This window comes from Schistocerca cancellata, chromosome 6 (genome assembly GCF_023864275.1).
Source record: "Schistocerca cancellata isolate TAMUIC-IGC-003103 chromosome 6, iqSchCanc2.1, whole genome shotgun sequence".
In the NCBI taxonomy this organism is placed as follows: Eukaryota; Metazoa; Arthropoda; class Insecta; order Orthoptera; family Acrididae; genus Schistocerca; species Schistocerca cancellata.
The window spans coordinates 609102518-609123382 of NC_064631.1; the positions used below are offsets into that span (position 1 = coordinate 609102518).

At 43.1% G+C, this 20865-nt stretch overlaps 1 protein-coding gene and 1 pseudogene across 1 annotated transcript in view; both read right to left on the bottom strand.

Annotated features, from left to right (window-relative positions):
- Nucleotides 1-20865, bottom strand: part of LOC126088450 (ras-associated and pleckstrin homology domains-containing protein 1-like) — a 350087-nt gene that overhangs the window by 59079 nt on the left and 270143 nt on the right. The window contains exon 3 of the mRNA XM_049906592.1: nt 14516-14652. Within this exon, the coding sequence (XP_049762549.1) occupies nt 14516-14652 (137 nt within the window). The remainder of the gene's footprint in view (nt 1-14515; nt 14653-20865) is intronic.
- LOC126089941 (5S ribosomal RNA) lies at nt 9007-9124 on the bottom strand (annotated as a pseudogene).

A 20865-nucleotide genomic window follows, 5' to 3' on the forward strand; every position in this document is an offset into this window, starting at 1 on the left:
CTAGACATTCATTTACAGGCAGATGCACTGGTGGTATTTCATCAGTGAGCAGATACACATGGTGTTTTCTTTCAGAGTATTTATTTGTGTATAAATATTACGGATTTATTGGCAAAAGGAATTAAACACTTGCCTCGCAATGATAAATGCGGAGGGCCGGCCGCGGTGGTCTAGCGGTTCTAGGCGCGCAGTCCGGAACCGCGCGACTGCTTCGGTCGCAGGTTCGAATCCTGCCTCGGGCATGGATGTGTGTGATGTCCTTAGGTTAGTTAAGTTTAAGTAGTTCTAAGTTCTAGGGGACTGATGACCACAGATGTTAAGTCCTATAGTGCTCAGAGCCATTTGAACCATTTGATAAATGCGGAGATGTATGGCATATAGTGTAAATTACATTATCTTTATTCTGTCAGTGAAAAAAATTTCGTCACTTGTTGTTACGTATTTATCAATACTGGTAACAGCCGCCCCACGTGATGTACGAAGGAATGTTTGAATTACTGACTTGAAGAGGAAGAATTTTAACATAACTGCTGGGTAATAATATGCTGTAAACATTTTTCGCCTGAACGTTTTAATACTGTGGTCTGAAAACAAAAACAGTACCGACTATTTTCATTTCTTCTCCACATTTAGAAATTAAAGGGAGTAGAAGAGAAAGCCATAATTTTGGAAAAATACGTTGGAAGCCTCATCTATTTCAGACAGTGAAACATAAGACGCAGTTTACTCTTATTTTTAACATCATGATTGTGAACAAGTTAGAGAAAGAAAATTTCAACCGATTGAGCACGCAGTTTCAATTCTTGTTGCTTCATCACTTGTACTGAATTTAATAAAAGCCATAAACTTAGACGTCTGCTTGTGTAAAAACTGGACGCGATGGAAAAAAGCGAATATGATTCCTGTCAATAGAAATAAATTAGACGAATTTTTGTAGCATCACTTGAAATGAAATGCTTCCAACAGATTTATACTCTACAAGTGTTATGTGACGGCTGAACTTAGTGTTGTAAAGAAAAAAGAATCGTTGTCCAATGTTTGTAAAAATTATCTACAGACGTAGTTGTAAATAAAATGTTTCAAACATAGTTTATTATACTTTTAGCTGGCCAAATTTTAAAATGATAAATGTTACATACATATATTGGAAATGTTGCAGAAACACGTTAACTGTAATACTATCGCACAGGGTGATTTTTTTTCCACCGTGTTCAAACTCTAGGGATTCATCGATGAGATGATATGGAACAAAGAAGGTCTAATGACCTTGTGTCCGGAAATGCATGGTTTCCAAGCTAAAGACCATTTATTCAATCATACTTTGTTACAGAGACTGCGGTCTAATACACTCTGTACCATGCAGCATCAGTTACAGTGCGCATGGCTTCCTCCTAGAGGGTGGTACTGTTCCTCATACGTCATGCCCTAGCGCCCTCTCCTGCCATAGTATTTACTAAAGTTGTGTCCGATTCACTTTTCTTTCTGACTCACCTTGTAGTGGATATGATACAGCGTTGTACACAATGGTTCCGTATTCGAATCCAGAGCTCCGACATGGTGTTTACTTTCGGAAAGGCAAATAGCAACGGGCAGCGGGCGACAAGGTTGTGTCAGGACACCTGACCTCGCCGAAAACTGCCACAGAATTCAATGTTTGCAACAGTGTTACGCCGTTTGTCTGAGACAGGGTCGTCTCAGGAAGCAAGAAATCATAAAGGGCGTACCCGAAATGTTCGGACACCAGACTTGGAGGAAAATGTGATTAACACTGTGGAAGGCGACCGCTGTGTCAGTATGAGGCAGTTGGCCTGCCTGTGCTGGGTAAGCCAGACGACTGTGTGGAACATTTCCCGTGACAATCGTTACTACCCTTATCTCTTACAGCGTGTGCAGGGGTTACTAGCGACAGACTTTCCACATTGGGAGCAGTTTTGTCACTGGTTTCTTCACCAGGCAACTACTACTCCAGATTTGAGTCATCCATCCTATTCACAGATGAAGCCTCCTTTACGCGGAGTAGTATCTTCAGCTTTCATAACAGTCATTTGTGGGAGAGTACGCAGAGCCCTCGTGGTATAGTGACAGCGAATCATCAGCTTCAGTGCAGCCGGAATGTGTGGGCCGGGATCGTATCTTGGGACCAGTCTTCCCTTAACCTCGCCTAATAGGCCGCCACTACCGGTGTTTCTTGAAGGTGAGTTTGCCTCCCCTGCTTAGAAGTGCCGTTGATGATTCGAAGGGTTATGTGGCTGCTACATGATGGAGCTCCAGCCCATTTCGTCGCTTATGTCCGGACGCATCTCAATCATGTCTACCCTGGTCAATGGATCGGACGAGGGGGTATAGTTGCATGGCGTGCTCGTTCACCGGATCTCAACCCGTACGATTTCTGGTTATGGGGCCATCTCAAAAGTATCGTGTATGCAGAGGCCATTCCAGATGTGGAGACACCGGAGCAGCTATCCACGCTGCTTTTGACACTGTTAGAATGCAGCCTGGCCGATGTGATCGTGTGAGACAGAACATGCTACGGCGCGTAGGTTGGGGCACATGGAAACCATTTTCAACACATACTTTAACTGTGGCTGCATGGTACAACGCGTATTAAGACTGCAGTCTCTGTAACATTGTGTGATTGAATTAATAGTCTCTAGCCTAGAAACCACGAATTTCCGGATATAAGTTCATTAGACTTTTTTTCCGTATCCTGTCATCGATCAATCCATAGAGTTTGTATACGGTGGAAAAAAAAATCAGCTTGTATATATTATACTATTAGAATACGTCGCCGGCCGCGGTGGTCGTGAGGTTCTAGGCGCTCCAGTCCGGAGCCGCGCTGCTGCTACGGTCGCAGGTTCGAATCCTGCCTCGGGCATGGATGTGTGTGATGTCCTTAGGTTAGTTAGGTTTAATTAGTTCTAAGTTCTAGGGGACTGATGACCACAGCAGTTGAGTCCCATAGTGCTCAGAGCCATTTGAACCATTTTTTTTAGAATACGTCGCTTAACTGAAGACGTCGGCGGAAGAAAGTGCTAACCCACAAGAGCGTATTTTGAATTGTGTTATATAATATGTTGGGTTAGATTCAAATACAAGAACATAAATAGAGTACGACAAAGCAATTTATATAGCAGGCAGCATATTCTAGCTGTTCATATGGAACCACTTCTTACTAACACGTGATACATTCGAAAACAAAACAGATAATGTGAGCAAATCAATCCTCACTAAATCTAGGGTAAGTACTTTCTTCTGCTGACCGCTTCAATAGTTCTAAGCAGTGCTTGATTTCAGCTAAAATGTGACAGACGTCTCCACTTGTTACAGCGAGTAATGACAAGGATTCTGCGTTATTCCACCCATCATATGACTGCGATGTTCGTTTTCAAAGCTCAGCATGGTAAAGACAGGAGCATGTACGGTTTAAGCATTGTATTTATTCTCTTTAGAAACAAGAATTATCATTCCACTATTGCCAAGTAGCAGTGCGCCTTGGAAACCATATACTTAGGCAGGATAAAAGTCATATAACAGCGAATAACCGATAAGCCGGTTACAAGTGACTTCTCAGCACTTCATGTTTTTATAGGGAAAGTCATCAATAACGCGTACACAACAGAGAAAGAATTTTCGAAGTTATTATCAAAGGAAACGAGAAACTGTGCGGCTGTGTGAAAGATGGCACTGATAGAAATAAGGTTTATGATCGCTCTTCACATTTTACAGAGAAAGGATTAGTACTGAGATAAGTAGGGGCACAGGTGGCGATCAGACGGCACAGCACTTCCGGTCGGCTATAAGGAGGACCTTAAGTAACCTACTGAAGCACCGAGATTCTTTAGAAACAAAAAAAAAGTAAGGTGATGGATACAGTAATAGTAGAAATGAGAATAATGACTTCATCAATAGCAAAACTGGGAACAACACAGCAGTGAAATAAGTGAAAGAATTATTATATTTTAGGGAGCTGACCTACACAGGAATGCCGACGCAAGGAAGCAGACTGGCGGAGACAAAGAAACGGTTACTGACATAGACATGAGGAAGAAATTGCTTGAAGTCTGGAGCACAAGCACTGAATGAAAAAGAGACAAGGACCATCTGAAATCCGGAGGAGAAGAAAGTGCAAGTGTAGTGCAATCGAAGAGCGTTACAAATTAAGTAGACATATTAAGCAGTGTACACCATTACCAGAAAGAGGATCTACATCTACATCTACGTGATTACTCTGCTATTCACAATAAAGTGCCTGGCACAGGGTTCAATGAACCACCTTCAGGCTGTCTCTCTATCGTTCTATCCTCACACAGTGCGCGGGAAAAACGAGCACTTAAATTTTTCTTATTTTATCGTGATGATTATTTCTGCCTATGTAGGTGGGTGCCAACAAGATGTTTTCGCAATCGGAGGAGAAAACTGGTGACTGAAATTTCATGAGAAGATCCCGTCGCAACGAAAAACGCCTTTGTTTTAATGATAGCCACTCCAATTCAAGTATAATTTCTGTGGCACTATTTCCCCTATTTCGCGATAGTACAAAACGAGCTGCCCTTCTGTGTGCTTTTTCGATGTCACCGTCAATCCCACCTGATGCGGCTCCCACACCGCACAGCAATACTCCAGAATAGGGCGGACAAGCGTGGTGCAAGCAGTCTCTTCAGTAGACCTGTTGCACCTTCTAAGTGTTCTGCCAATGAATCGCAGTCTTTGGTTTGCTCTACCCACAATATTATCTATGTGATCGTTCCAATTTAGGTTATTTGTAATTGTAATCCCTAAGTATTTAGCTGAATTTATAGCCCTCAGATTTGTGTGACTTATCGCGTAATCAAAATTTAGCTGATTTCTTTTAGTACTCATGTGAATAACTCACAATTTTCTTTATTCAGGGTCAATTGCCACTTTTCGCACCATACAGATATTCTTAGGATTATCTTAGTGGGACACCTGCTATACCATCCACTAATAGTTAACTCGACAGTGGAAGGAGCAGAGAGAAAGACTGGCGTATGCAGAATAGATTATAGACAGTACTCGGAGTAGTAGTTACGTAGTTATGGATAGACTGGCACAAGATATGAAAAAATGGAGAACTGCGGCAAACCACACGAGAGACTGGTGGCTAGTGCCAATTACTAGCCCTTCGCAAATGAATAGATTTAGATTGAAATGTTTTCTTGAGCGTTGACTCCATTTGCCCGTCGTTATCGGCGCCTGTTTGTGAGGAATCCGCGACGGCACGTCGCGTCAGCAGCCAGACTCTGGGGTCAGCTCGCGTGATTGACCGGCGTGATCCACCAATAGGCGCTCGTCAACAGCCGTGTCTGCTCGCCAAGGAACGCAGAGTTTCGTCTGGTGGGGCGGAACAGCACATTTCAGTGGCAACTCACTGACGTGTACAGAAATCCGCCCTGAGTGCCACTCCAACAAACACCGACTAGTTTCAGACACTCTGAACTTTAAGGTATTTGTCGGGTGCTGGTGGCAACAGTTCTCTAGGACCCACTAAGTTTTTCCTCGTATCGAATTGGCACGAGGATTCCATTTCTACGTTTACAAAACTTGTCCAGTATCTGATCAAAAGTATCCGGACAACTCTTACGGGATGCGGAATTCACCACTCGATATCACGAGAGATGGACCCACCAGTATAAAAGACGGCAGGGAGTGTTGTGTTGTCAGCACAGTAACGTTAAGACCAGAACAGGTCGAGCAGGAGAACTCAATGACTTCGAACATGAACTGATCATTAGATGTCAACTAAACAGAAAATCCATCGTGGACTTTTCAACGGTTCTAAAGCTCCCTAAGTCGAATGTTGATGATAGGCCGGCCAGAGTGGCCGTGCGGTTAAAGGCGCTACAGTCTGGAACCGCACGACCACTACGGTCGCAGGTTCGAATCCTGCCTCGGGCATTGCTGTGTGTGATGTCCTTAGGTTAGTTATGTTTAAGTAGTTCTAAGTTCTAGGGGACTTATGACCACAGCAGTTGAGTCCCATAGTGCTCAGAGCCATTTGAACCATTTTTTTGTTGAGTGTGAAGTGGAAACGCAACGATCCACTACAGCTAAACCGAGACCGGTCAGACTTCACGTAGTGATGAACAGGGACCGTCGAGCAATGAGAAGGGTGGATAAAATGGTCGAGTAGCACCTCATAAGCCACCAATTTCTGTAGTCAGTGCTAAGCAACGCTTGAGGTGGTCTAAAGAGCGATGGCACTGGAGTGTGGTGGATGGAAACGAGTGATTTGGAGTGAAGAATCAAGCCGTACACCCTCTGGAAATCCGATGGAAGGGTTTTGATTTGGCGAATAGCTGGAGAACCTTACCTGCCATCATCTGTAGTGCCAACGGCGAAGTACGGAGGAGGTGGTATCACGGTATAGGCATGTTTTTCGTCGTTAGGGTGTGATCCCCTTATTGCGCTTAAAAAAAAAAGAGCTACATGCGGAGAAGGACATTAACACATTTTACAGCGATGTGTGCTGCATACAGTAGGGAAACAGTTCAGAGACGATGACTGAGTGTTTCAGCGTGACAGTGAAATTCCTGAAATGGACTGATGGCCCAGAGTCCCGATATGAATCAACGGAACACCTTTAGGATGAGTTGGAACGTTCACATCGCTTCAGATCCTAATTTCTAACAACATTAATTTTTCTGCTTTCGCCTCTCGAAGAAGAATGCGCTGCCATTCCTCCACAGTCATTGAGACACGTCACTTAAAGTGTCTCCAGCAGAGCTAAAGCCATGGTAAAAGCAACAGGTGGCCACACCCCCATGTGAAAGCCCATTAGCAGATGTCCGGAAACTTCTGATTAGATATTATACATCTTATATAAACTTTTGATTAGATATTATACATCTCATATCAGTTATTTTGGTTTTTTCTGTTCCACTCATTTATGGCTTTGGGTATAATTATGACTACATGCTTCATAGCATCCTGATATGTTTCTGATCATATCTTCACTTTTCCATACTAGTTTGGTATTTTGATCGGTGAATATCGTCAGTAGTTACGCCCTGAAAGTCAGTATTCGTAATTTTCTATGGTGTTAACACTGGAAATACACTTGGAAAACGTTTATTATATGCACATGTAAAGACAGACAGATGGCAGCAGTACATCCAAGACTGTGCGATGAAGATGAACTATCCTGAAGTGTGTTCCAATAGGAGGAGGAAAACACCTACCCAGAGGATGTTGGAGTGGATGGAAACTGACCCGATCCTGGCTCGAAACCAGCTCCGTCTCAGACAGACGAAAGGCGGAACGCGTAATGGGGCCTCTGCCAAGTGTGCCAGCACCACTGCTGAAATCTTGAAACTATTTCGCTATTCACCGCGAAACCAATGCTAGTCTTCGTCCCTGCTTCCCCTCTCCCCACTTCACCCATACTTCAGATCCTAAGCACGTTGTTGATGCGAAGTTGGTTGGAAGAAATGTGTGATACAGCAATGCGGTCAGAATTTGACAGTTTAACATCATATTTCCGGAGAATATAATTTACGTCGTTTTCCATTTTTACTTGTAATTAACAGGGAGTGCAACATTTTGACCACGGCTCCCGCAGTTGTAATCCTGTAGCCACTAGCTACCAAACGAGCGACTTTCAACTCAGGAAGGGCTACGGAAAGTTGGAGAATGCGCTGCTCCCGCAAGGGCGTGGGCCGTAAGGCGAGAAACTGTGCTGCAATTTCCGCTTCGCGGCATAAGCGCCACATCAAGCCTTATTGCTGCACCCACTCACGCTAATTAGTGCCGACCACCGTAAACAATTGCCGACCTGGTATGCAAAGCAGCGGAGGGACGGCTTCGCATCTTCCGCATGACTTGCGCCCTAAATTAAGGATGTCAGGTTCTGCTCTCCCCATAGGGGATCCTTATATGAATATGCAGCAAACAGAATTTTTAAAACACATCATTGTAGATATACTATAAATAAACTGTTTCGAATTAGATGGTGATCAATAAACCTCTGATTTTTGAAAGAATCCAATTCCCATGTATAAAGCAGCTTCAACGTCTGATTACTTTACAGATGAATTACTGTGTTAAATATTTGACGTGTAGCAAGTGAGCGGGAAAACGTATGGAAATGTTTGACGTTATGCTTCAAGTTTGCTGGAAGTCGCTAAGTGCTCTCGTTATGTAACCATGTATGAATATAGCATGCCACATTTTAAGCGGGATCTCAGTGTGTATGACGTCATATCTTCCGAACTACGTGTCGTACAAAGATATAATTTTGCAGGTAATTTTGCAGGTACAGTCAATGGTATATGTGGATACTGTACGCAAACTGTGTTTCGAATAGAGTCGGTAGTAAAGAACTAACCAATCAAAACGTCATACCTGATGTTGAAGTTTGACTGCATGAAAAGTGAAAATATAGTAAGCAATAATTTTTTTCCTTTCATCATTTTGTAGGGGATATCAGCGAGAGAAAGTTTCAGAAATGTCTGAAATTATGTGTAAAGTGTTTTGAAAGGTGCTCTCATTTTCAAACAGTGGATGAATAAAGTCTGGTTATTTGCGCGCCGTCAGTTACGCTGCGTCAACACCAACATACAGTTTCTAACTACAATACCTGGCATTTTGTTTCAAAGTTATAAGATTGTACCTCTTAATGAGTAGATTAAGACAGCGTCTTAAATTTTTAAACTCGGTCAGACATCACGCTGAATATTGAAAATAAAAATTATGTTGCCCCTGGAAGCTGTTAGGTAGGCAACTAGCCATTGCTACCGGTTCCAGGATAGTCGTTGGTAGTAAACATTAAAAACCCTAAACTCCGCTCGAACAGGCCATGAAGGCCCAACGGTACCAACCGGCCGCCGTCTCATCCTCAGCCCACAGGCGTCACTTGATGCGGATATGAAGGGGCATGTGGTCAGCACACCGCTCTCCCGACCGTATGTCAGTTAACGAGACCGGAGCCGCTACTTCTCAATCAAGTAGCTCCTCAGTTTGCCTCACAAGGGCTAAGTGCATCCCGCTTGCCAACAGCGCTCGGCCGACCAAATGGTCACGCATCCAAGTGCTAGCCCAGTCCGACAGCGCTTAACTTCTGTGATCTGACGGGAACCGATATTACCACTGCGGCAAGACCGTTGGCTAGTAGTATATTTTATAAGGAAAAAAAGACGACGCACCCCGAAGGAATTGTCCGAATGGGACAGAAATCGGCATGCGTGATGGACATGTACAAACAAACGAATGATTACAGTTTCAGAACAATTGGAGGATTTATTCAAGAGAAAGAGCTTCACAGACTGAGAAAGTCAATAATGCGTTGGCCCACCTGTTGCCTTTATCCGAGCAGTTCTTCGGCTTTGCACTGATTGACAGAGTTGTTATGGTGGTCCTGAGGGATACAATTCCAGATTTTGTCCAAATGGCACGTTAGATCGTCTAAACCCAGGGCTGGTTGACGGATCTTGTTCATAATGTCCTCAACGTTCTCAATTAGGAAGAGATCCGGCTGGCCAGGTAGGGTTTGGCAAGCACGGAGAGATGCAGTAGAACCTCTCACCGTGTGAGGGTGGGCATTATCTTGCTGAAATTTAAGGCCAGGATGGCTTGCTATGAAGAGCAACAAAACGGGACGTAGAATATCGTAGATGTACTGGTATGCTGTAAGGGTGCCGCCGGTGACAACCAAAGGGGTCCTGCTATGAAACGAAACGGCAACCCAGACCATCACTCCTGGTTGTCGGTTGAGTGACAGTCAGGTTGGCAACTGTGTAAATCTGAAGAGGGAAAAATCAGCCAACCAGTTGCAAATAAAGGTTTATAGCCCATGACCTAGGTTTCGATATTTGTAAAAGTATCTTCTTCAGAAGTAAACGAGGCCCTAAAAATGTATACAACCAGTTACAAAACTTCAAAAATATTTGTGAGGTAAGCGTACTCACTTGTTACATCACATGATTATACATTAGATTAGATGAAGCTGAGCGGCTCTTTTCAGAAACAAAAGAACAAAAATTATCGCAAGCCATGGCTTTAGATAGCAGCCAGATTACATATATTGTACTTCAGCATGGAATGCTGACTCGTAAATTCCTACAGGTAGAGAGGCCCCTGTCAACATAAAATTATAATAGGCGTCACAGGATAGAATATTTGCCAACTTACGTGTACCTCATGCCAGAGGCTAAGGCCAACTGCTACAAATATACAGGCTCAAGCGACCACCAAAAATTGGGCTGCAGAGCATGCTAAATACATGCGCGTAAGACTGTGCCTTATTTGTGATCAACGAGAGCATTTTACATTAAAGTGAGCATGGAATTTCCTCTACAAGGCTATTACAAATATAATAGATTTAGAAGTGTACATTACGTATAAAATTAGTAATACATTTGCTGACAGAGTAATACTGTACATAAATTCAGTGTGCAGAAGATAGAGTTCTGTTTACAGAAGATCACTGTTACAAATGCATGGGGAAAGAAGAGCAAATACAAGCTAAAACAACGTCACTAAAAAGAAAAAAACTTGGGCTTAACACTACGGAAGCTTAAGGAAAATAGGAAAGCACTGGGCGCTATATACAATATTGTGGTATTGCTTCAACGAAAATTTGCTACTTAACACCAGCAAGACGCAGTGCTTACGCGCAAGTATAATGTAACGTTTCGCATTCGTAGCATTGTTTTCGGTTGAGAAAAAAAATGCGGCGCATTACTTTCTCGGCAGCCCTCGTACTTCATAGCTGCTAGTGTCATAATTCTGGTCTTAAAAACGGAAGGAAATGTTCACAACGGCTGCCAACAAAATAAAACACCTTCAAAAGTTAATACTTTCTCGAAACTGCGATTACTGTGCTGTTCAAGATGCCATCCTCGATCATTTTTTGGTGTATGAAGAAAGGAAAGGGATGAAAAACAATACGAAGAACTTAAAATTTGTGACTACTTCTCACTGCCATTTGTTCTAAGTTCTTTGAACTATCCAACATACAAACGTTCTTATAATTTAATTCGATTTTACAAAATGAATCTTTAATAGTACTTCAATTTTGTAGTTACCACCTGACCAGTTTGTTAGTACACAGAAAAAAGGCGTACCACGAGGAATTTTCCGTATAGGATGAAAAACGCTGATGTACACGTACAGACAAACAAATGCTTACAGTTTCAGAAAAATTAGACGATTTATTCAAGAGAAAGAGCTTCAAAAATTGAGAAAGTCAATAACGTATTGGTCCACATCTGACCCTTATGTTATTCGGCCTAGCATTTATTGATAACGCAGTTGGATTACTTCCTGGCGGACATCGTGCCAAATTTCGTCCAGTCAGCGCGAAAGATCGTCAAAATACCGATCTGGTTGGAGGGCCCTCGCCATATGCCGGCGGGCATTATCTCGCTGAAATGTAAGCCCAGGATGGCTCGCTATGAAGAACAGCAAACTGACACAAAATATCGTCGACGTACCGCTGTGCTGGAAGGGTGTTGTGGATGACAACCAGTGGAGTCCTGTTATGAAAAGAAGTGGCACCACGACCATCACTACTGTCTGTCAGGCCGCATGGCGGCCGACAGTCAGGTTTTGCTGTCCCACCGATGTCTGGGGCGTCTCCAGGCACATCTTCGGCCTGGAATATCATCGACTGGAGTGGGATTGTCTTTAATGATGATGCGTCCCACGCGAAAATGAGCAGACGTCCAGGGCAGCGGTGGGATACCACTCTGGCTGCTCCCCGTCACAGGGCCTGACAAACAGGAGCGACGCTCCGGGATGCCATTTCTTTTCGTAGCAGGACCCCTTTCGTTGTCGTCCACGGTACAGTTACAGCATACCGGTACGTCAACGATATTCTACGCCAGTTTTTTCCCATTCATGGCAAGCCATCCTGGGTTTAGAATTAAGAGCCCGACTCCGCACGACGGGACTTTCTACAGTTCGTCTTCGTGCTTGCGAAACACTACCTTGGCTAGCAAGGTGGACGGATCTCCCCCCAATTGAGAACGTTTGGATTATTACGGGAATTCTGACGACCTAAACCGCCAACTGGGCAGACTTGGCACGATATCCCTCAAGAGGACATCCAACAACTCTAACAATCAATGCCATGCCGAATAACTGCTTGGAGAAGGTTAGATGTGGACTAACAAGTTACTGACTTGCTCAGTTTGTGAAGCTCTCTCTCTTCAATAAATCATCCATTTTTTCTGAAATTGTTATCATTTGTTTGTCTGTACATGCACATCACATCTACCGGTCGCTGTCCCACTCGAGTAATTCCTTTGTGGCGCGTCTTTTTTGTATTAGAGTGTATAAAGTGAAAGCTTACCTTCGCTCGTCACGATGCAGAAAATATCTTCATATTCACGAAAACAAAGCGTTAAAATACCGGGTGATCAAAAAGTCAGTATAAATTTGAAAACTTAATAAACCACGGTATAATGTAGATAAAGAGGTAAAAATTGGCACACATGCTTGGAATGCAATGGGGTTTTATTAGAACAAAAAAAGGTTCAAAAAATGTCCGACAGATGGCGCTGGACAGCAAAGCGTCAGTGACTGCGCATGACAATCGTGTATAAAAGGACTGCAATGGGAGAGAGAATCAGATGCACCAGCAGTCGCAGCATGTTGACGTTACCTGAAAAGGCGCTTTTAGTGAAGCTGTATTATCAGAATGGGGAATACCATCACTGGAGTGCAGCCAATAAAGGAAAGAATAAGACAGACCGCTCAATATTTCTATGAGAAATCACAGCAGTCAGAGAACAGACTGGTCTCGAACCTCGGGAACCAGATACACAGAAGGGGCACCACAAGATGGCCCGACCTGCTACGGCAGTAAAAACCACCACAGTAACGATTATTAACTAACATAAAATGCTCATAACAAAATAGGACCAACACACACGTTAGGCCCACTTATAATACATATTAGGAAACGCAGGAATAGTGCAAAGCACTTAACTTGCTTAACCTAGAGATAGTCAGGCACTATCCAACTAGGTAAAGAGCGAGAGAGAATCAGATGCACCAGCAGTCGCAGCATGTTGACGTTACCTGAAAAGGCGCTTTTAGTGAAGCTGTATTATCAGAATGGGGAATGTGCTAGTTCAGTGTTACGATCCTATCGCCATAGGAAGGGGATTCGAACGGGTAAAGGTCCGTTGACAAATGCAACTGTGGCGAGAATGATTTGTTTAGACGATAGACCCCGTAGTGGCCGACTGAGCACAAGGCGTAATGCTGCTGAACAGGTCAGGAAGAAATGGAGACTGCAGCGGGTTCGTCTATGCACGGGGAAGTCAACGCTCGTGCAGTCGCACGTCGCACCGGCATTCCGTACACTACTGTTTGGTTGGCACTTAGGCGTACCCTCCGATGCTATCTGTACAAAAACCATCGGCATCATGAACTGTTACCTGGCGATTTAGAGAAGCGGAGGGCATTTGCGGTATGGGCGTTTCAAAAGATGGCGGAAGATGACGATTGGTTGAGTAACGTGTTGTGGACCGACGAAGATCATTTCAGGCTCCAAGGGTCTGTCAACGCCCACAATTGCAGAATTTGGGCTACCGAAAATCCTAGAACTGTCGTGGAAACTCCATTGAACGACGAGAAAGTCATGGTATGGGTTGGATTTACCACATCTACCATTATCGGCCCTTTTTTCTTCAAGGAAATGCGTGATTCTGATTTTGTAACTGCTACCGTGACGGGTGAGAGGTACGCCGATATGTTACAGAATCGCATCATCCCCAGCCCTGCTGGAACGTACGATGTTTATGCAGGATGGCGCTCCACCCCATATTGCTAGACACGTGAAAGATCTCTAGCGCGCGTCGTTTGGTGATGATCGTGTGCTCAACTGCCACTTTCGTCATGCTTGGCCTCCCAGGTCCCCAGACCTCAATCGGTGCGATTATTGGCTTTGGGGTTACCTGAAGTCGAAAGTGTATCGTGATCGACCGACATCTCTAGGGATGCTGAAAGACAACACCCGACGCCAATGCCTCACCATAACTCCGGACATGCTTTACAGTGCTGTTCACAACCTTATTCCTCGACTACAACTATTGTTGAGGAATGATGGTGGACATATTGAGCATTTCCTGTAAAAAACATCGTCTTTGCTTTGTCTTACTTTGTTATGCTAATTATTGCTATTCTGATCAGATGAAGCGCCATCTGTCGGACATTTTTTGAACTTTTGTATTTTTTTGGTTCTAATAAAACCCCATGTCATTCCAAGCATGTGTGTCAATTTGTACCTCCTATCTACATTATTATGTGATTTATTCAGTTTTCAAATTTATACCGACTTTTTGATCACCCGGTATAAATGTAAAAAAATCATTATGTTAGTGTGCTATATTTGAAGTGGTGTTTCTGAACCATGTACCTGGTTTGATGAAACATTGCCAGCTTATCCCTAGAATATTTCATCAATGAAATTCGGCGAGAAAGCCTGCACTCCCGTGATTCGACACGCATATTTTCCGTTGATAAAAACAGCTAGTGAGATGAGACTTACGGCAGGTGGCGGCGTTACGCTGACGGTCGGGGGTGCGGGCGCGGGTGCTGGTGGCGGAGGCGCCCTCCTCTTCTTGGGCCGGTAGCTGGGGATCCTCTGGGGGAAGCCACCCTCTGCCAGCGTCCAGTTGGAGCCCGCTGCAACACGAGAGGCGCACAACGTCTCAGGGGCCGAAGCTGGCGGCGTAGCAGCGTGCAACTAGCAAGTTGCGCATGCAATCCGGCTTACACGTATGCACTTAGCAGGCAATTTTTTCCATCCTCGCATATGCCAATGCACCGCCCAGCCAAGGTAGTCCATGCTGTAACCAACCAGTCCAACACCTCTGCGGTCCAGCCCTGTATCTCCCACACGTTATACCAACTGCATTGGTTAATAAACTTCCACCACAGGGCCCATCACTAACAGCAGAACACACCAAACACTACTGCTTGTATGTTCTGTCTGCATGTACGTCCGTACTCCCACGGCCAGCAAGATTCCAAGCTTTTTCCCAGATACAAGGTAAGTGCGACCAGCTCGGATGTCAACTCTATCCCAATGTCAGTATCCAGACTGTCGAAAACCACTTACAGTAGTTAACGACATACTGATAAGTGGGCTCCCCCTGTCAAGTTCTTTGTAAGCGTGACTCGATTTTGTAATCCCTGACATAACATAACACACCCTCTCAATCCGCCAAGTTCCATTCTGTTTCCCCCTTCCTTTCTGGGTACATTACAGATCAGGTTGTTCTTATTCTGCTTGTTCCCCAGTGATGACTTTATATTTACTTCAGAGAACAACATTTCTTGTTTTCAACAGGGTTGCCAAACCCAGCTGTCCTCCTGCGACTCCTACAACAAATGACTTACATTCTACACAGCATCAGATTTACAATTATGATGTTGGGCTCTGTTCGCCATACACATTTTATGACAATGCAGAATATTTCATGCAAAATAAGCTCATTAGCTACAGGCGACAGTTACATATATTATTTTCTCCTGTACTCGAGAGTTAACAAAACAGACAAAACATTCAACCAATCTGCAAATTTGGAAGTACCTCATCTGTTATTTCAATGTATTAAACATACAGCAAAAATATGAAATCCGCATTGTTAAAATGTGAGCGCGACTTCAGCTTCATAGGAATGCGACTGTTGTTCGCGGTTCGATCAGTTAAGAGTATTTTAGCTCGAAGTGTTGCTCTTAACCTGTATCAATGAGGTCGGGCTTTCTTCACAAATGAGTGCAGTGTATGTCAGTGCAGAAATTTGAAGTAAGCAGTTCACATAATATGCAAAAAACTGGTGATTTCTCAAATTGGGGAACAATCAAGAATGGGGTGCCGCAAGGTTCGGTCTTGGGTCCTCTGCTGTTCTTAATACATATTAATGACTTGCCATTCTATATTCACGAAGATGCAAAGCTGGTACTTTTTGCCGATGATACAAGTATAGCTATCACACCCAACAGACAAGAATTAACTGGTGAAATTGTAAACGATGTTTTTCAGAAAGTCATTAAGTGGTTCTCTGCAAATGGGCTCTCATTAAACTTTGACAAAACACAGTATATACAGTTCCACACAGTAAATGGAATGACCCCATTAATAAATATAGACTTCGATCAGAAATCGGTAGCTAAGGTAGAATATTCAAAATTTCTAGGTGTATGCATTGAGGAGGGGTTGAACTGGAAAAAACACACTGAGGATCTGCTGAAACGTTTGAGTACAGCTACTTATGCTATTAGGGTCATTGCAAATTTTGGCGATATACATCTCAGTAAATTAGCTTACCACACCTATTTTCATTCTCAGCTTTCGTATGGCATCATATTCTGGGGTAACTATATATATATATATATATATATAGTTACCCCAGAATATATATATATATATATATATATATATTCGCTTATGAAATTTGTTATTAACAATCTGAACGAATTCAAAAGTAATATCAGTGTACATGGCTACAACACTAGCAGAAAGGATGATCTTCACTAGTGAAGGTTAAATCTAACTTTGGCTCAGAAGGGGGTAAATTATGCTGCCACGAAAGTCTTTGGTCAGTTACCTAATAGCATCAAAAGTCTGACAGATAGCCATATAGCATTTAAAAGGAAATTAAAAGAATTTCTTAATGGCAACTCCTTCTACTCATTAGATGAATTTTTGGATATAATAAGTGGGTAATTTCCCTAATACCCAAAAAAAATTAAGAATGTTAATTGTCAAGTAATATTTTGTGTAATGTAATATCTTGTATAGACACCTTTTATTAACCATATACGTTCCACATCATTACGAAGTGTCGTATTCACGATTTATGGAACAAGTACTAATCTAATCTAATCTAATCACGCCTGGTGACTGTCGTAAGGGAGCGTGTGTAGACGGCCAGGTACAAGTGGGCCCCCTCAGTCGATCACGTCAGTTTAGCAGACTGGAAGTAGGTCACCTACATTTTGGTTCGGTGTAACGCACGGGTGTAGGACGTCTCTGATCACTGTCGGGGTACATCTGAGGGCTGTGTAGAAAAGGAACGAGGTCATTCAACCGATAGTAAAGCCCTAAAACCAGCATTTCGGCGATGGATCCGTCTTTCAAGATTACAATGCACTACACCGGTCCCATCTCACAACCACCTTCCTCCAGGAGTCAATAATCAACCGAATGGAAAGGCACGGAGTGTCTGCATACATGAAACCGGTTTAGCACGCCTGGAGCCAGAGTCGTCACAACACTCCGCGTACAGTGGGACAGGCTTTGAACAGCGACATCGCCGTCACCTTGCCAAGGACGATGCGAGGATGTTACAACGCACGGGATGGATCAAGAAAGTACTGGACGTTCCAAAGCAAAAGATTTTGGTTACACAGATGAGGAAAAAATGTGTATTTCTAAACATACAGCTTTTATTAAGGTTATTGTTTTGTTTTTAGTTCAAATCAAAGTAATTATTAAGCTCCTTAAGGCCTAGTTTTTTTGAACATTTTAGTTCCCCACGAATCAAGCCCATAGACGTTCGCAGATTTATGGACAGTGAAAAATATTTGTTTAGCTGTTTATATGAACGACAATATAATCAGCTCTATGAGGGTATTAACAGATGAAGTAATTGCACACAGCGAGAAGCCATCGTTAGGAGCTTGTTACGGCATTCAGAGAGACTTGCAGATGATCAGTGCTGGCGCAGACGTTGACAGCAGACTCTGAACATCCATTGTCATCTGAAGCGCGACAGTAACTGAAAACTGTCGTAGCAATCACACCTAAAAGAACAGTGATGTAGTACCAATATCAAAGAAGCAAAACGCTGACAGATGTGAATACTACCAGGGTACCACTCTAATGACTTGTGGTCCAAAATACTAACACGAATTACCCACCGAAAAATGGAACGAATGACAGAAGACAATCTGGGGGAAGATCAGTTTGGATTATCGAAAAATGAAGGAATACTAAAACACTACTGACCCTATGACTTATCGTAGAAGGAGATGGAAGACCCTGCGACATACCGATTCCCGTAGGCCATTCAAAAGTAACCTCTGCGAGGGGATTTTGTTCACCATACTTCCGTTTTCGAAAAAAAAGAAAAAAATCTATAATGCCATCAACCAGGATCCGTTTGTGTAATTATTATAAAACTCGGAAATGACGTAATTTTGTTTATAAATACAATTTTGTTTATAAACACCAGCCCCGCCAGCCAGCAGGGTCCGAGGAATCCAAGAATTTGTGATTTCGGTTCTTCACAGATGTAATATGGAATGGATATAATATAGATATGGAACCGTAGTCCGCACGTTTAAGCTGTGACTTTACAGAAGCATCTTCCGTACGCATGGGCTCGATTCACATTTCATGGAATGCTTTTCATTATATATATATATGTATATATATATATATATCCCCCCATGAACCATGGACCTTGCCGCTGGTGGGGAGGCTTGCGTGCCTCAGCGATACAGATGGCCGTACCGTAGGTGCAACCACAACGGAGGGGTATCTGTTGAGAGGCCAGACAAACATGTGGTTCCTGAAGAGGGGCAGCAGCCTTTTCAGTAGTTGCAGGGGCAACAGTCTGGATGATTGACTGATCTGGCCTTGTAACATTAACCAAAACGGCCTTGCTGTGCTGGTACTGCGAACGGCTGAAAGCAAGGGGAAACTACAGCCGTAATTTTTCCCGAGGACATGCAGCTCTACTGTATGATTAAATGATGATGGCGCCCTCTTGGGTAAAATATTCCGGAGGTAAAATAGTCCCCCATTCGGATCTCCGGGCGGGGACTACTCAGGAGGACGTCGTTATCAGGAGAAAGAAAACTGGCGTTCTACGGATCGGAGCGTGGAATGTCAGATCCCTTAATCGGGCAGGTAGGTTAGAAAATTTAAAAAGGGAAATGGATAGGTTAAAGTTAGATATAGTGGGAATTAGTGAAGTTCGGTGGCAGGAGGAACAAGACTTTTGGTCAGGTGATTACAGGGTTATAAATACAAAATCAAATAGGGGTAATGCAGGAGTAGGTTTAATAATGAATAAAAAAATAGGAGTGCGGGTTAGCTACTACAAACAGCATAGTGAACGCATTATTGTGGCCAAGATAGACACAAAGCCCATGCCTACTACAGTAGTACAAGTTTATATGCCAACTACCTCTGCAGATGATGAAGAAATAGATGAAATGTATGACGAGATAAAAGAAATTATTCAGGTAGTGAAAGGAGACGAAAATTTAATAGTCATGGGTGACTGGAATTCGTCAGTAGGAAAAGGGAGAGAAGGAAACATAGTAGGTGAATATGGATTGGGGGGAAGGAATGAAAGAGGAAGCCGCCTTGTAGAATTTTGCACAGAGCATAACTTAATCATAGCCAACACTTGGTTCAAGAATCATAAAAGAAGGTTGTATACCTGGAAGAATCCTGGAGATACTAGTAGGTATCAGATAGATTATATAATGGTCAGACAGAGATTTAGGAACCAGATTTTAAATTGTAAGACATTTCCTGGGGCAGATGTGGATTCTGACCACAATCTATTGGTTATGAACTGCAGATTGAAACTGAAGAAACTGCAGAAAGGTGGGAATTTAAGGAGATGGGACCTGGATAAACTGAAAGAACCAGAGGTTGTAGAGAGTTTCAGGGAGAGCATAAGGGAACAATTGACAGGAATGGGGGAAAGAAATACAGTAGAAGAAGAATGGGTAGCTCTGAGGGATGAAGTAGTGAAGGCAGCAGAGGATCAAGTAGGTAAAAAGACGAGGGCTAATAGAAATCCTTGGGTAACAGAAGAAATATTGAATTTAATTGATGAAAGGAGAAAATACAAAAGTGCAGTAAATGAAGCAGACAAAAAGGAATACAGACGTCTCAAAAATGAGATTGACAGGAAGTGCAAAATGGCTAAGCAGGGATGGCTAGAGGACAAATGTAAGGATGTAGAGGCTTGTCTCACTAGGGGTAAGATAGATACTGCCTACAGGAAAATTAAAGAGACATTTGGAGAGAAGAGAACCACTTGTATGAATATCAAGAGCTCAGATGGAAACCCAGTTCTAAGCAAAGAAGGGAAGGCAGAAAGGTGGAAGGAGTATATAGAGGGTTTATACAAGGGCGATGTACTTGAGGACAATATTATGGAAATGGAAGAGGATGTAGATGAAGACGAAATGGGAGATAAGATACTGCGTGAAGAGTTTGACAGAGCACTGAAAGACCTGAGTCGAAACAAGGCCCCGGGAGTAGACAACATTCCATTAGAACTACTGATGGCCTCGGGAGAGCCAGTCATGACAAAACTCTACCATCTGGTGAGCACGATGTATGAGACAGGCGAAATACCCTCAGACTTCAAGAAGAATATAATAATTCCAATCCCAAAGAAAGCAGGTGTTGACAGATGTGAAAATTACCGAACAATCAGTTTAATAAGTCACAGCTGCAAAATACTAACGCGAATTCTTTACAGACGAATGGAAAAACTGGTAGAAGCCGACCTCGGGGAAGATCAGTTTGGATTCCGTAGAAATGTTGGAACACGTGAGGCAATACTGACCTTACGACTTATCTTAGAAGAAAGATTAAGAAAAGGCAAACCTACGTTTCTAGCATTTGTAGACTTAGAGAAAGCTTTTGACAATGTTAACTGGAATACTCTCTTTCAAATTCTGAAGGTGGCAGGGGTAAAATACAGGGAGCGAAAGGCTATTTACAGTTTGTACAGAAACCAGATGGCAATTATAAGAGTCGAGGGGCATGAAAGGGAAGCAGTGGTTGGGAAGGGAGTAAGACAGGGTTGTAGCCTCTCCCCGATGTTATTCAATCTGTATATTGAGCAAGCAGTAAAG